This window comes from Moschus berezovskii, chromosome 8, assembly GCF_049115385.1.
Source record: "Moschus berezovskii isolate FMDL1 chromosome 8, NW_MosBer_1.0, whole genome shotgun sequence".
In the NCBI taxonomy this organism is placed as follows: Eukaryota; Metazoa; Chordata; class Mammalia; order Artiodactyla; family Moschidae; genus Moschus; species Moschus berezovskii.
In genome coordinates, this window is record NC_142467.1 from 60266090 (window position 1) to 60279353 (window position 13264).

At 49.9% G+C, this 13264-nt stretch overlaps 2 protein-coding genes across 4 annotated transcripts; both read left to right on the forward strand.

Moving 5' to 3' along the window:
* Window positions 1–9: 9 nt before the first annotated feature.
* APBB3 (amyloid beta precursor protein binding family B member 3) lies at window positions 10–7006 on the forward strand. Of its 3 annotated transcripts, none has more exons than XR_016038028.1 (13): window positions 10–357; window positions 642–805; window positions 883–959; window positions 1723–1783; window positions 1991–2137; window positions 2260–2387; window positions 2805–2919; window positions 3059–3143; window positions 3340–3423; window positions 3689–3804; window positions 3943–4134; window positions 5687–6525; window positions 6873–7006. XR_016038028.1 is itself a non-coding variant. In XM_055431001.2 (12 exons), exons 1-12 carry the CDS (start codon window positions 309–311, stop codon window positions 5921–5923), a joined length of 1455 nt encoding a protein of 484 aa, XP_055286976.1. In that variant the 5' UTR covers window positions 10–308; the 3' UTR covers window positions 5924–7001. The 3 variants fall into 3 exon arrangements, 1 of the variants encoding a protein (XP_055286976.1); XR_016038029.1 differs by having other exon boundaries at window positions 6804–7001; XM_055431001.2 differs by having other exon boundaries at window positions 5687–7001.
* SRA1 (steroid receptor RNA activator 1) lies at window positions 6961–12669 on the forward strand. The gene is made up of 5 exons (XM_055431007.2): window positions 6961–7021; window positions 7149–7274; window positions 11294–11502; window positions 11974–12082; window positions 12238–12669. The coding sequence occupies exons 1-5, from the start codon at window positions 6997–6999 to the stop codon at window positions 12444–12446; spliced, it is 678 nt and encodes a 225-aa protein (XP_055286982.1). The 5' UTR covers window positions 6961–6996; the 3' UTR covers window positions 12447–12669.
* The last annotated feature ends 595 nt before the right edge of the window (window positions 12670–13264 follow it).

The window sequence follows — 13264 nt, forward strand, 5'->3', positions numbered from 1 at the left end:
TCGAGCGGTGACGTCAGCGTGTGCGCCGCGGTCCTTGAGCCTCCTCTAGACTCTCGGACGCAAACGCGCAGCAACTGGGAGATCCGGACGTCTTGTTTGTACGCGCCACCTCTAGACTGGAGGCGCTCCCTTGGCGGGTCCTTTCCGGCCCGTAGGACCCGGCCTCTGCTCCTCCCCGTGTTTGTGCGGCGCCCGTTGGCCTGGCGGATTCCAGCGCAAAGAGGCTGGACTTTGTAGGCACAGCAGCTCCGAAGGCGTGCTGGGCTGAGTGAGGGCCGGCGTAGGCCAGCGGGAACGCGACCAGCGCTATGCTGGGCAAGGATTATATGCTGGCCATCATTCTGGTCAACTGCGATGGTGTGCACAGAGGGTCCAGATGGGAGGGTCGGGAGCTAAGGGAGGACGAGGGAGCGCGAAAGGCTACCTTAGGCTCAAAGACAGGGAGCCTGTCTTTAAGTTACTTGTGTACGTTATGTTTTGGGATGAGGACCAGGGGACAGATGAACCCAGATCTTTGCAATGCAATATCCAAGGTTGGAAGTCTGGACCTTTAGCGCAAATATGGGTTGGAGGAAGGGTTATGACAGTGTTATTCTGAGTCCACAAATAAGCCCTCCCTCTCCAATCCTACGTTCCTGTAGACGACTTGTGGGGGGACCAGAGTCTGGAGGGGGAGCCAGGCCTGCCCCCTGGCTGGAGGAAGATCCGCGATGCTGCAGGTACTTATTATTGGCATGTACCCAGCGGTAGCACTCAGTGGCAGCGCCCAACCTGGGAGTCGGGAGATGCAGAGGACCCAGGCAAGGTAGGTGGAGTGTGAGGAGAGGGCCTGAGCTCATGTGTGGACCTAAGCCTGCCACTGACCTGTCCCCCTCTCTACAGAAGACAGAGGGAATTTGGGGACTTCGGCCCCCCAAGGGGAGATCCTTCTCCAGCCTGGAGAGCTCACTGGACCAGAGGTAAGGGGGATAGGCCAGGCAGAAATGAAAAGCTTGGGGTTCCATAGCACTCAAAGATGCAGCTGGACCTGTTATAGTCTGCTTTCCAGCCCAAGTTCTGGGGTGGCACAGTGGTAAAGAATCCACTTGCCAATGTGGGAGATGCAAGAGCTGTGGGTTTGATCCCTGGTTCGGGAAGATCCCCTGGAGGAGAAAATAGCAACCTGCTCCAGTATTCTTGCCTGGGAAATCCCATGGACAGAGGAGCCTAGTGGGCCGCAGTCCATGGGGTTGCAAAGAGTCAGAAACTACTGAGCACACACACTATGTTCTTGGTTCTGTCCCATATTCTTGATTCTCCCAGTGTTTTGTTCCTTGATCCAAGCTCTGTTTTTTGCTGTATGGTTGTTTTATGTATTCTGGGTCCTGACCAGTCATGTTCTACATCTTGCTGACTACCCTACCTTCTGTCCATGGAGGTTCCTATCCTGTGTTCAAGGGTGGTCTTGTCCTGATTTGGGGCACTGCTCCACATTTTGGACCCTGCTGCATGTTTGTAAGTTTTATTCTATGTCCTGTGTGTTGAATTTTTCCTCAATTCCTAAGCCATGCTCTATATTACACTTATTTAATATGTCGTGGGCCCTGTCTCCCTCTGAGTTTACATTTGGGACTCTATATTCTGCTTCTTATCCCACATCTTGTGCCTATCAAGTAGTCTGGTTCTCACCATTGTGCCTTCTGTAGGAATTGTGGTCCTTTTACGATCTCTGCTCTATTCCAGTAACTCTCTGTCCTGGTATGGTGAAGAATCCTACATCCAGAGAATGGAGCCAGGGGCTAAGGTAGTGACTTAAGCCTGAGGGCCAGCCCAGGACTTTGGGGAGGGTCCCCAGGGAAAGGTCAGGGGTGAGATTGGGCTGAGCAGAGGTGATAAAGGGTGAAGGGAGGTCTCCAGAGGGTTTATATATGTGGAGCCTGTGACACCGCCCATCCTACTTCATCCTACTTCCTTACTCAGGGTCCTTCTGTCCTTTCCTTCAACCCGTCAGTGCTTTGCAGTCCGCTCTCTGGGCTGGGTGGAAGTACCTGAAGAGGACCTGGTACCGGGGAAGAGTAGTATCGCTGTCAATAACTGCATCCAGCAGCTGGCCCAGACCCGTAGCCAGAGCCAGCCCCCAGATGGTGCCTGGGGTGAGGTGAGCTGGTTGACCCTTCGAGGTATTCAACCTAGCATCCAGCAGAGGTGGCTGTCCCTGAACTGCCTATTCCCCACGGCAACCACCTTCATCTGAGCTCCGGCCTGACCTCTCCTTGGCAGGGCCAGAACATGCTGATGATCCTGAAGAAGGATGCCATGAGCCTGGTGAATCCCCTGGACCACAGTCTGATCCACTGCCAGCCCCTGGTGCACATTCGTGTATGGGGTGTGGGCAGCTCCAAGGGCCGGTGAGGACCCCCTGCATTCTTGGAAGTGAGAGTTGCTTCTCCTTCCCCCTTGCAGGCTGTGATCCCCACTGATGCTCATTCCCTGTATTGAACCCCTGGACACAGGTCCTCTGACACGGACCCAAGCTCTGCCTCCCCTGCCTGATCCAGCCCTGGTTGGGGAGGGTGGGCTCCAGCCCAGCAGGGACAGACGGGGGAGAGTCTGAGAGGCTGGGCTGATTCTCTCCTGTGCTCCCACATGCTTCTGGAACAGTGACAGGTGAGTGACAGCCAAGTGCCTTGAGCTCCAGCCCTGATCTCCCTGTTCCATCCCTGCGTTAACTCTGACTTCTAGCCTCCTGCAGGTACTGCAGGGCCCCCACCCCTACCCCAGCCCCATCTCCAGTCCTGCCCTACCCCCATCTCTGACCCTGCCAGGGACTTCGCTTTTGTGGCGGGTGACAAAGACAGCTGTATGCTCAAGTGCCATGTGTTTCGCTGTGACGTCCCTGCAAAGGCCATTGCCAGTGCCCTACATGGGCTCTGTGCCCAGGTAAGGGCCAGGAGTGGGGCAGGGAATGTGGGTATGGAGCTGGGTCTGAAGCTGCTAAGGTTGTTGGGTTAGGGTGGTATTGACTCCCTTACCTCACTTCCCCCTCCCTTCACCGTATGCTGTCTGCATTGTGTTTCAGATCTTGTCAGAGCGAGTGGAGGTCAGTGGTGATTCCCCTTGCTGCTCACTGGACCCCATCACCCCAGAAGACCTGCCTCGACAAGGTATGGGGGGCAGGGCTGCAAAGCAAAAACAGGCTACTTTGGTGAAAGATGGGGAGGGGGATATTTCCCAGGGATCCCAAACCATAAATTGGAGGAACATCCATGGCCTTTTTCCTACTTGCTCCAGTTCCCTTGGACGGGTGGAGAAAGGGGTCATTGAGAGAGCACCCAGACCAACTTGGTGTATATATTTCAGTGGAGCTACTGGATGCTGTGAGCCAGGCTGCTCAGAAGTACGAGGCACTGTACATGGGGACCCTGCCAGTCACCAAAGCCATGGGTGAGAACTGAGTGGGCTGGAGGGCTTGGGATGTGTAAGGGAAGTGGAAGGTGGAAAAGGAAGGATCTGTCACCATTTCTCAGAGTGCTCCCATGGCCTTCTGTAGCCTGGGATGTACTGCCCTTCTCCACTTAGGATTTGAAGCCTGGCCCCAGCTATTCTGTTCCCATCTCTCTGAATCCTAAGTCAGTGAGAGGGGCTTAGACACTCCTTGCAGATCCTTCTTTACGCCTGGGAGATACTGAGTTGGGCATGTCCCCCCTAGGCATGGATGTGCTGAATGAGGCCATTGGTACGCTCACCACCCGTGGGGACCGGGACACCTGGGTCCCTGCCATGCTCAGTGTGTCTGACTCTGTTATGACTGCACATCCCATTCAGGTACCAGCCAGAAAAGGGTGAAGTTGGGAGCTGTGGAGGGGTGGGCGGGGATGCTAAGGGGTTATTGCTTGCTATTGGAAATGCTCAAGGGGTCCAGCTAGTATCTGACCCTTCAGTGACTAGGCCTGATTTGGGCAGGCAGAGGCTGGTGCAGAGGAGGAGCCACTGTGGCAGTGTCCTGTGCGCCTCGTGACCTTCATTGGTGTTGGTCGTGACCCACACACCTTTGGTCTCATTGCCGACCTGGGCCATCAGAGCTTCCAGTGTGCAGTCTTCTGGTGCCAGCCCCATGCAGGGGGACTCTCTGAAGCTGTGCAGGCGGCTTGCATGGTGAGTTAGGGGTGGGATTGGGTGGGTGGGATTGCCCTGCAGCTGCTCTATTCTGTTCACTGGGGTTCAGGATTAGCAGCCTCTCCAGAGATCACAGACCAGCCATGCCAGGGTTGACTGTGGTTCAGGAGTATTTTATTTAACCCTCACACTGTTTTTAGTAGGTTTTAATTATCAATATTTAAAGGCCAGGACATTTCACATAGTAGCTATTCCTGGTTTTCTTTAAATAGCAGAAGCTCTGACACTTGGGTCCATATGTGTACATTTCAGCATTCAGCTGAAATTGTGTAAGGGCTGTGCCTTATAGGGTGAACATTCTCTTTCCTGTTTTCTCTCATTTAGGTTGTTTTCTGGTATCTGGGCATATGAATGTGGGACATTTGCACTCAGTTCAATTCACTTGCTCACTGAAATATGAGTAGTTGCCAGAACTCAACTATACTTGACCCTGGGAATTCAGTGGTGTGGAGAGCATGGCCTTTTCCCTCACAGAACAGTTAGGTTAGAGCAGAGATAGATGAGAAGGAAGTTGTACATCACAGGATGATGGAAGCTTTGGTCCCTTCAGAGGTTCAAGGAGGCTCTCTGAAAGAAGTGATAGAAAACTGAGAGTTGAAGGTCCAAAGAGGGAAGTTATCCAGGTGAAGGGGAGTGGTTTCAAAGATGTGCTGTCAAGTACAGGGAACCCCAGTGGTCAAGGTGAGAGGGATGTCAGTGTCTGAAAGAATGTCTGAAAGAATATAGTTTATCTGGAGTGCACCGGTGGGGGTGGGGTTGGTGGGTGGGGAAAGGATGGATGGAATGAGAGACAGGAGCAGAAAGAATGGCAGAATCCAGGTCACAGAAGAACTTACCAGGGTATGGTGATGAGTCTGTTTCATCCTGAGGCACGTTGATCCATTGAAAGGTTTTGAGCAAGACAGTGAAGTCAAGTTTGTGAATTTGGAAGATGACTTAAACTACAGTAAAGTTTAAGATTTGGAAGACACCAGAGAAGTTGGAAGACACCAGAGAAGTAAGAAGACCTTGTAAACCCTGTTGAATTCAGGAGAGAGAAGAGCAGGGCAGTTTTGCACTGGGACTAGGTTGTAGAACATCCCCTTAACGAGGGACTCCACTTTGCCAGGGGCCAGTCCACTGTAAGGAGAGAGAGAGAAAGCCAGCATGGTGGCAGGTGTGGTTAAGAACACAGGCCTTACAGTCAGAATTAGTTTTGAATTCCATCAATTTCTAACTCTGTTTCCTTGGGTAAATCATGTATTCTCATTGAATCTCACTTTCTCATTTGCAAAATGGTGATTATAACACCTGATAAATAACTGGATCAAGTAGAGTATACAAAGAACTTAACACAGTGTCAAGCTTTCCTTAAATGCTCAGTAAATGCCAGGTTTTAGGCTTTATGTTAATGAGCTACCGGTAAATGCTGTAGGGGCTCCAGACGTGGCAGATTACCCACTTCTTTCCTCCTGATGCCTTGTCCTGTGGAAGCTTTCAGGGAGTCCAGGGGCCGGAAGGAGCTGGATCCTCACATTCCTCTTCTCCCTAGGTTCAATACCAGAAGTGTCTTGTGGCCTCTGCAGCTCGAGGCAAGGCCTGGGGTGCCCAGGCCCGCGCCCGCCTGCGGCTCAAGCGGACCAGCTCTGTGGACTCCCCAGGAGGTCCCCTGCCACTTCCCCTGCTCAAAGGAGGGGTTGGGGGTGCAGGAGCAGCCCCTCGAAAGCGGGGTGTCTTCTCTTTTCTTGATGCCTTCCGGCTGAAACCCTCTCTGCTCCACATGCCCTAAGTTAATTGGGGAGGACTGAGGAAAGAGGTTCTGGGTCCATGCCCAGTTCTGTACCCCTTCTTTCCCCAGGGACCTGTAGCCTCTCACCTTTTGGAGCCTTCTCTGCGTGCCCCACTGAAACTTGCCCACACTCTATTGCCCAATTCATTGTTTGTATGGGTGATTGAGAGCCTAAGCTACAGGCTCTCCTTTCCCTGGGTCCCTGTGTTCCTTGCCCCTGTCCAACCCTGGACAGTTGGCTCTACCTCAGCAACACTTTATAGCAAAATCAGTACAAATAAAAATCCCTCAGTGACCTCACTGGATGTAAGTATATTGGGCCTGGGACAGGGTTGGGAGTTAACAGCCTGTATGAGATGAGTGCCTATATCCGTCCTTGGTGTTGGTGGCAGCTGCTAGTCACATAAGGGGATGGGAGAGTTGGAAATCTGACTTCATTTAACAAGTATATTTCTAAAGGACTTTTCTGTGCTAGGCATTAAGTCGGCATTGGAGGTGTAATCAAATAGGGGCTCCACCTTCTGAGACTGTCAAATGAAAGTAAAGGACTGAAGATAACATGCAGTACAACTGGACAATCTCAGAGGGTTGTGGGAGCTCAGGTGAGACACCTCAGAAGTACCTGGTCTGAAACACTTTAAAGTGTACTAAGCTTCCAGATAAATATATTCCAACCAAGAAAGTGTAAACGTTCAGGGAAGTGGACAGAAGTTCTGAAAGTCCACTTGGCTAGATCACAGTGGGGAATATGTGGGACAGGAGCTTCTGGTGATGTAAACTTGCTCCTGAGAGCAACTGTGATTTGGAGAGGGAACCCACAGGGGACTTAAGCTCCTAGAGCAGCACCTCCTGGAAAACAGCCCCATTTCGTACCATATAGTCAGCACTCCCGAGTTATAACTAGCTGGAATAGACGGAGTTGGAGCAGGGTCTCGACGACGATTTTCAGCGTTCCTGAATTGTCCAACCTGGAGGGCTCCAGGGAATCGGCCCTGTTGGGGGCGTGTCCCATCCGGCTGGGTGCGGCCGCCCCGGAAATGACGTGATGCCCCGCTGGCCGTGCGGAAGTGGAGATGGCGGAGCTGTATGTGAAGCCGGGTGAGCGCGGCGGGTGGGCTAGGGAGCTGGGTCCTCCCTTGGCCCAGGCTGGGGGCGGTTACCGTGTGGGGTGCGAAACCTCTGTCGCCCCGCCGGGCTTGCTTCACACGTCTTCTCACTTTTGCAGGCAACACGGAGCGCGGTTGGAACGATCCGCCGCAATTCTCCTATGGGCTGCAGATCCAGGCTGGCGGACCCAAGCGCTCGCCGCTCACCAAGAGGGTCGCCGCTCCCCAGGATGGATCCCCCAGAGGTGTGTGAGGGCCCTGTGTGCCGAGACCCCCCCGAGAATGGACTGTGCCGGGGATAAGCTTGCCCCGAGCCTATTTTTCTCTTCTGAGGACTTACTGAGGGAGAGAGGTTGGAGTCCCAGAAAGGGACTCGGTTCAGGCCTTTTTTGAGCTCCTCCGACTCGATGGACATGGGTTTGGGTGGACTCCGGGGGTTGGTGATGACAGGGAGGTCTGGCGTGCTGCCGTTCATGGGGTCGCAGAGTCGGACACGACTGAGCGACGGAACTGAACTATGTTGCCCATGTTTGTCTCCAAAGAATCTATGCTTTCGTTCTAGGTGAACTCATCCAGACTTACGGTTATTAATATAGTTTTTGTTCCCAAATTTATTTTCAAATTCTGTTTCAAACGTGGATCTTTTCTCGGAACCCCATGGTGGTACACCCATTTGTGTATTCTACCTCGTCACTGGACAATATGATAAGCATCTCAGACTTAACGTGTCATTCATTTAATCAGTATCATCTACTGAGCACCTGCTGTGTTTGAAGGCAAACTAGACAGCAGTGAACAAGACAAAAAGTTTTGTTTCTTGGCATCCGCAGTATAATTTTGGAGAAAGATGAAATGGTGGTAAGGACTCTGCAGAGAAATAAAACAGGGTGATGTGAAAGTGACTGGTAACTAATGTATCTGAGGAGCTGACATTTAAGCTGAAACCTGAAGGATTAAAAAGGCAGTCACGCAAAGGTCAGATGCAAGAGTATTCCAGGTATTAGAAACAGCTAGTGCAGAAGCCCTGAGGTAAGTCTGCCAAATTTAGACTAAAGGAATATCTGGTGGCTAGAGCATAGTGGGCTAGGGATAGAGTTGAAGATGATCTGTGGTACTGAAAGGGCTTCCCAGGTGGCACCATGGTAAAGAATCCGCCTGCCAGTGCAGGAAATTGAGGAAACCCAAGTTTGATTTCTGGGTCAGGAAGAGCCCCTGGAGTAGGAAATAGCAACCCACTCCAGTATTCTTGCCTGGAAAATTCCATGGACAGAGGATCCTGGCGGGCTACAATCCATGGGGTTGCAAAAAGTGGGACATGATTGAGTGACGACTGATGTGACCCTGAATAGGGGGCTCAGTTTCAGTTCTTTTCACCCATCTATTATCCACACCTGTAACACTGCAGAGTTATGATATAAGTCAGTTTCTTAACCTTATCACTACTGGCCTTTTGGGCCAGATCATTCTTTTTTGTGAGGGATTGTCTTGTACATTGTAAGATGTCTGTAGCATCCCTGGCTTCTACTTGCTGGATGCCAGTAGCACCCACCGACAATTGTGACTGTCAAGTGTCTCCAGACGTTTGGAGGCAAAATCTCCCCAGATTGAGAAACACTGGTTTGACTTACATCTTTAAAAAGATCACAGTGTTTGCTCTGTGGAAAACAGATTTTAGGGAAGAAGTGAAAAGAAAAACTATAACACAGGTAAAATACAATGATAATTTGGCCAGGGGTGGGAGTACTAGAGGTAGTAGTAATTGGATGGATATGGGTATGTTGTGGAGAAAATCAGTAGGAATGAGTATAGTAGGTGAGGTGAAAGAAGAGGCTATGTAACTTACATCTTTTTCACTTGAACTGGATGGTGTTTTTCATTGATACGGGTAACTGGGTTTTGGCAGGGGAGGAGAAAAGCAAGTTTTCTGTCTTGGCCATGTTGAATTTGGGCTACTTTGGGGAGAGCTCTGGGCCTGAATTACAGAGATGTGTCACTATCATATGAATAGTATTTGATGTCGTGAACTTGAGTACAAAAAGTAAAGACAGGATTCAAGACAGAACCCTAGGGTTCTCTAGCATTTCAAGGTTGAACAGAGAATTAGCAAAGAAGGCTGAGAAATGGCCAATGAAGTAAGAAAAGTAGAATTACTCTGTGAGAGAGTAATATCTTGATTCAACCCTGATGAATGCTGCTTAGAGGTAAGTAAGATGAAGAAAAGGGACCACTTGATTTGACAAATGTAGCAATCCCTAGTGATCCTAACAGAAGCATTCAGGAATGATGAGAAACAGGGCAGTACCTGCGGATGGAATGTGAGGTAAGGGGGAGTTATGTGATGATGGAGGGTAGTAGAGGGAGCACTCATAGCACAGGGGAAAGGGAGGACTGCAGGAGTAAAGCCCCGAGAAGGCAAGAGAGGTGGGTAGAGTCCAGCTGGAGAGAGCGCCTCTGGGAGGAGCAAGAGCCTTTCATCTGTTAGAGGAGAAAGGAAAGCGGCTCCAGGTGCAGGTGGGTAGGCAGAACTGGTGGTGAGAAGATGAGTGTTCCTGTTTGATGACCTTTATTTTCTCGGAGAAATCTGAGGCAGGGTCAGAAGTAGACATCAAGGAAAGGAAAATCAAGGGAGAAGGTAGAAAAGTTTATAGGCGATAAGATGTGAAAATAATTGTTCTGAAGAGGAGGAAAACAAGGCAAAGTATAGGATTTCCAGGCAGTGTTAGATGTTTCTTAAAATCGGTAGCTATAAATTTAAACCCATGTTCCCTGCAATTGAAGACAGATTCTCAAGCATGGAGACCACCAGGAAGGTCCCTCTAGCTGTATGAATTTAAAGGGAGTGATTTTAATGCACCTCGAAAATCTGAATAACTGTGCTCGAGGGTTAGGAGAGGTGGGCACTGTTGTTGAGAACAAGGCAGATTATGAGAGGCTGAAGGAGAGTGGTCACTGGAGGTGAGGTCATATTGACAGACCAATTAGATGAATTATCATCCATGTGCATATTATACCTGAAAGTAATTTTTGACTTTTCTTCTCCAGTATTCTCATTTTTCATAGTTATTCTGCCATCATGTCATTAAAGTCAGAAACCAAGAGTCTTGGCTCCTGTCTTTCACACCCGTTCCATCAAGATTTGTTCTGTCTCCTCCTAAATAAATCAGACCACCCCATTTCCCCTCGTCTACTCTCACTCTAGTCCATGCCAGCATTCTCTTTCCTGGATTGTTGTTAACCTCCCAACTGGTGTCCCTACCCTTCTTTACCTATTCTCATCAACTTTTCACAGACCATACAGAGTGAACGCCATAAAAAACAAGTTTAGTGACATCACCCCCTGCTTTTATAAACCTGGCGATGGTTTCCCGTTACCATTAATGGAGTAATAGCTCAAAACTGGGCTTCCCTGGTAGCTCAGCTGGTAAAGAATCCGCCTGCAATGCAGGAGACTCCAGTTTGATTCCTGGGTCAGGAAGATCCCCTGGAGAAGGGATAGGCTACCCACTCCAGTATTCTTGGGCTTCCCTGTGGCTCAGTCGTTAAAGAATCCACCTGCAGTGTGGGAGACCTCGGTTTGATCCCTGGGTTGGGACGATCTCCTGGAGAAGGGCATGGCAACCCACTCCAATATTCTTGCCTGGAGAATCCCCATGGACAGAGGAGCCTGGCGGGCTACGGTCCATGGGCTCGCAAAGAGTTGGACATGACTGAGCGACTAAGCACAGACAGCTCAAGACCAAAGTCCTGCAGGGTCTGGACCCCTACTTACCTTTCCAGTGAAAGCTCATAATTTCTCAGTGTTAAGCATTTCTAGCCACACAGGCCTTGTTTCTGTTCCTTGAACAAGTCAGGACCTTTCTCTTCTCTTGGGTACTGCCCTTACCTCTACCCTAGTACCTGGTTCCTTCAACTCTTTGTGACTGCATCTATCTCATCCAAGTTCTTTGTGAGCACTTTTTGTTACCCACTTTAGCAGCTGTACCTATATTCTTACACTTAATCATCGCTATAGCCTTCTGAAATAAGTGCTGCTACTATAATATCCCCATTTTATAGAAGAGGAACCCAAGCTCAGAGGTTAAAGGTAACTTGCCAAATGTCACATAGTGTTGAGTTAGGGTAAACTTTGACGTCACTTTAGAAGGCCTTCCTTGAACACTCAGTCTAGGTAGGGTCCTCTACTACTATTCTGCTTTACCACGGCATCCATTTTTATTTCTTTGTATTTAAGCCATGTTTGCTTGATCCTGCTTTATCTTTTCAGTCCCCACCTCAGAGACATCTCCTGGGCACCCCCCAATGGGGCCGCCACCTCCTTCAAGTAAGGCTTCCAGACCCCCCCCATTTGTGGGGAGCTGTCCTCCCTCCAGAACGGAGCCCATGGATTCCCCAGTCGTTGAGTCTGAGACTCTGCTGGAAGATGTACTGAGACCTTTGGAACAGGCATTGGAGGACTGCCGTGGCCACATAAAGGTAAATGGGAAAGCTCCCATCAACAGCCAGATGCAGGTGTGGCTCCTAAAGGTAGACCCTCTGACCCGATGAGCAGTCTTAAATTAGGAAAGTAGAGTGGTCTTCACCTCTTTTGGCTCTTAGAATCCCATGGACAGAGGAGCCTGGTGGGCTACAGTCCATGGAGTTGCAAAGAGTTGGACACAACTGAGTGACTGACACTTTCACTTTCCTTATTGTAAAGCAGCACTATACAATTAATTTTTAACCATCTGAAAAACTCCAGAAATTTAAAAATTCTAGCCATACACACATTTTCCTTGAAAAGGGATCCATTGATTTCATCAGATTCTTAGTGGGGCCACTAATCTTTGCGTAAAGAACCATAACTCAGATTGAGTGTAAAGTTCCTGGGCGAGACAGAGCATGTGCTGCCTACCCTGCCCCTGCAGGGCTGGCAGCACTGACTTGGAGGGCGCTTCTGTCTCTCAGAAGCAGGTATGTGATGACATCAGCCGACGCCTGGCTCTGCTGCAGGAACAGTGGGCTGGAGGGAAGCTGTCAACGCCTGTAAAGAAGAGGATGGCTCTGCTGGTGCAAGGTGTGGTGGGGTGCCTTGGTATAGCCTAACCCCTCATCCTGCCATGGTTGTCCAAGTTGGACTAGGTGCTGAGATTTTGACTGATTGGGGGAGGGGGGAGGAGTGGCAGCTATCTTTGGCTCCAGGTTGCTTGCTCAGCCCCTCTCTCTCCTCAGTGCTTTCAAGCCACCAGTGGGATGCAGCAGATGACATCCACCGCTCACTCATGGTTGACCATGTGACTGAGGTCAGTCAGTGGATGGTGGGAGTTAAAAGATTAATTGCGGTAAAGAGGAGTCTGTTTTCAGAGGAGGCCAATGAAGAGAAATCCATAATCACAGCTGAGCAGAACCAAACTGTACCAGGTGTCCAGCACGACCTGTGATCCTGTGGTTTCCCCAGACTCATCTCACACCATCTCCTGTGCCTTGTCATGGGAGGCTTCTCTAACTTGACTCCTTTTTACCACTGGGGAGACGGTCTGCCCATGGGGAATTCTGGCCTGACCCATCTCTGGGGGAAGAGGTCCCACCTGGACCACAACGAGGTTGCTTGTTACTATACCATATGCATTTCAATAAAAACATCTCAATATAGTGGGCCCTGGGTAGGAGAGATGAGCCCTTCCTATGTTCCCTCTGGTGTCCTTGACTGCTCTGCTCCTTGTTTTCCTCTATTCATCATGAATGGCCTTGCTAAGCATGAGTAGATTATCACCTGCCACCTTCCCCCAAATTACATGGAAACATACATTCCTTTCTGGACTGAGTCATCTATGTTTGGATGACTTTGTTTCAACATGGAAACAGAGGCTCAAATAGCATGGGGAGATTTTTTTCTCTCAAAAGGAGATCATCGCTTATTTGCATTGCATCACCCTTGATGTATGCAAGTGTTACAGAGATTATAACATAGCTATATAAATTGAAGGTGAAAAAGACCAGATTGCTGCAATACGGGAACATGATTTTTCCCCATGGGGGCAGGGGAGGGGGAGCAGGATTATGACTCTTCATCTGACTCACCAAATAAGCTGCTGCCTCGGTTTGGGCCCTAAGGTCTTCTAACACTTTGAGGACAACAGAACCAGGTGGAAGGGGCCAGGAGGTTCACATCATGCTGTGAGAAGGGAGAGTACAGGTTTTCAGTGTTGAAATAAGGTTGGTACTTACAGGTAGGAGGCAGAAAAGGCATGGGGAGAGA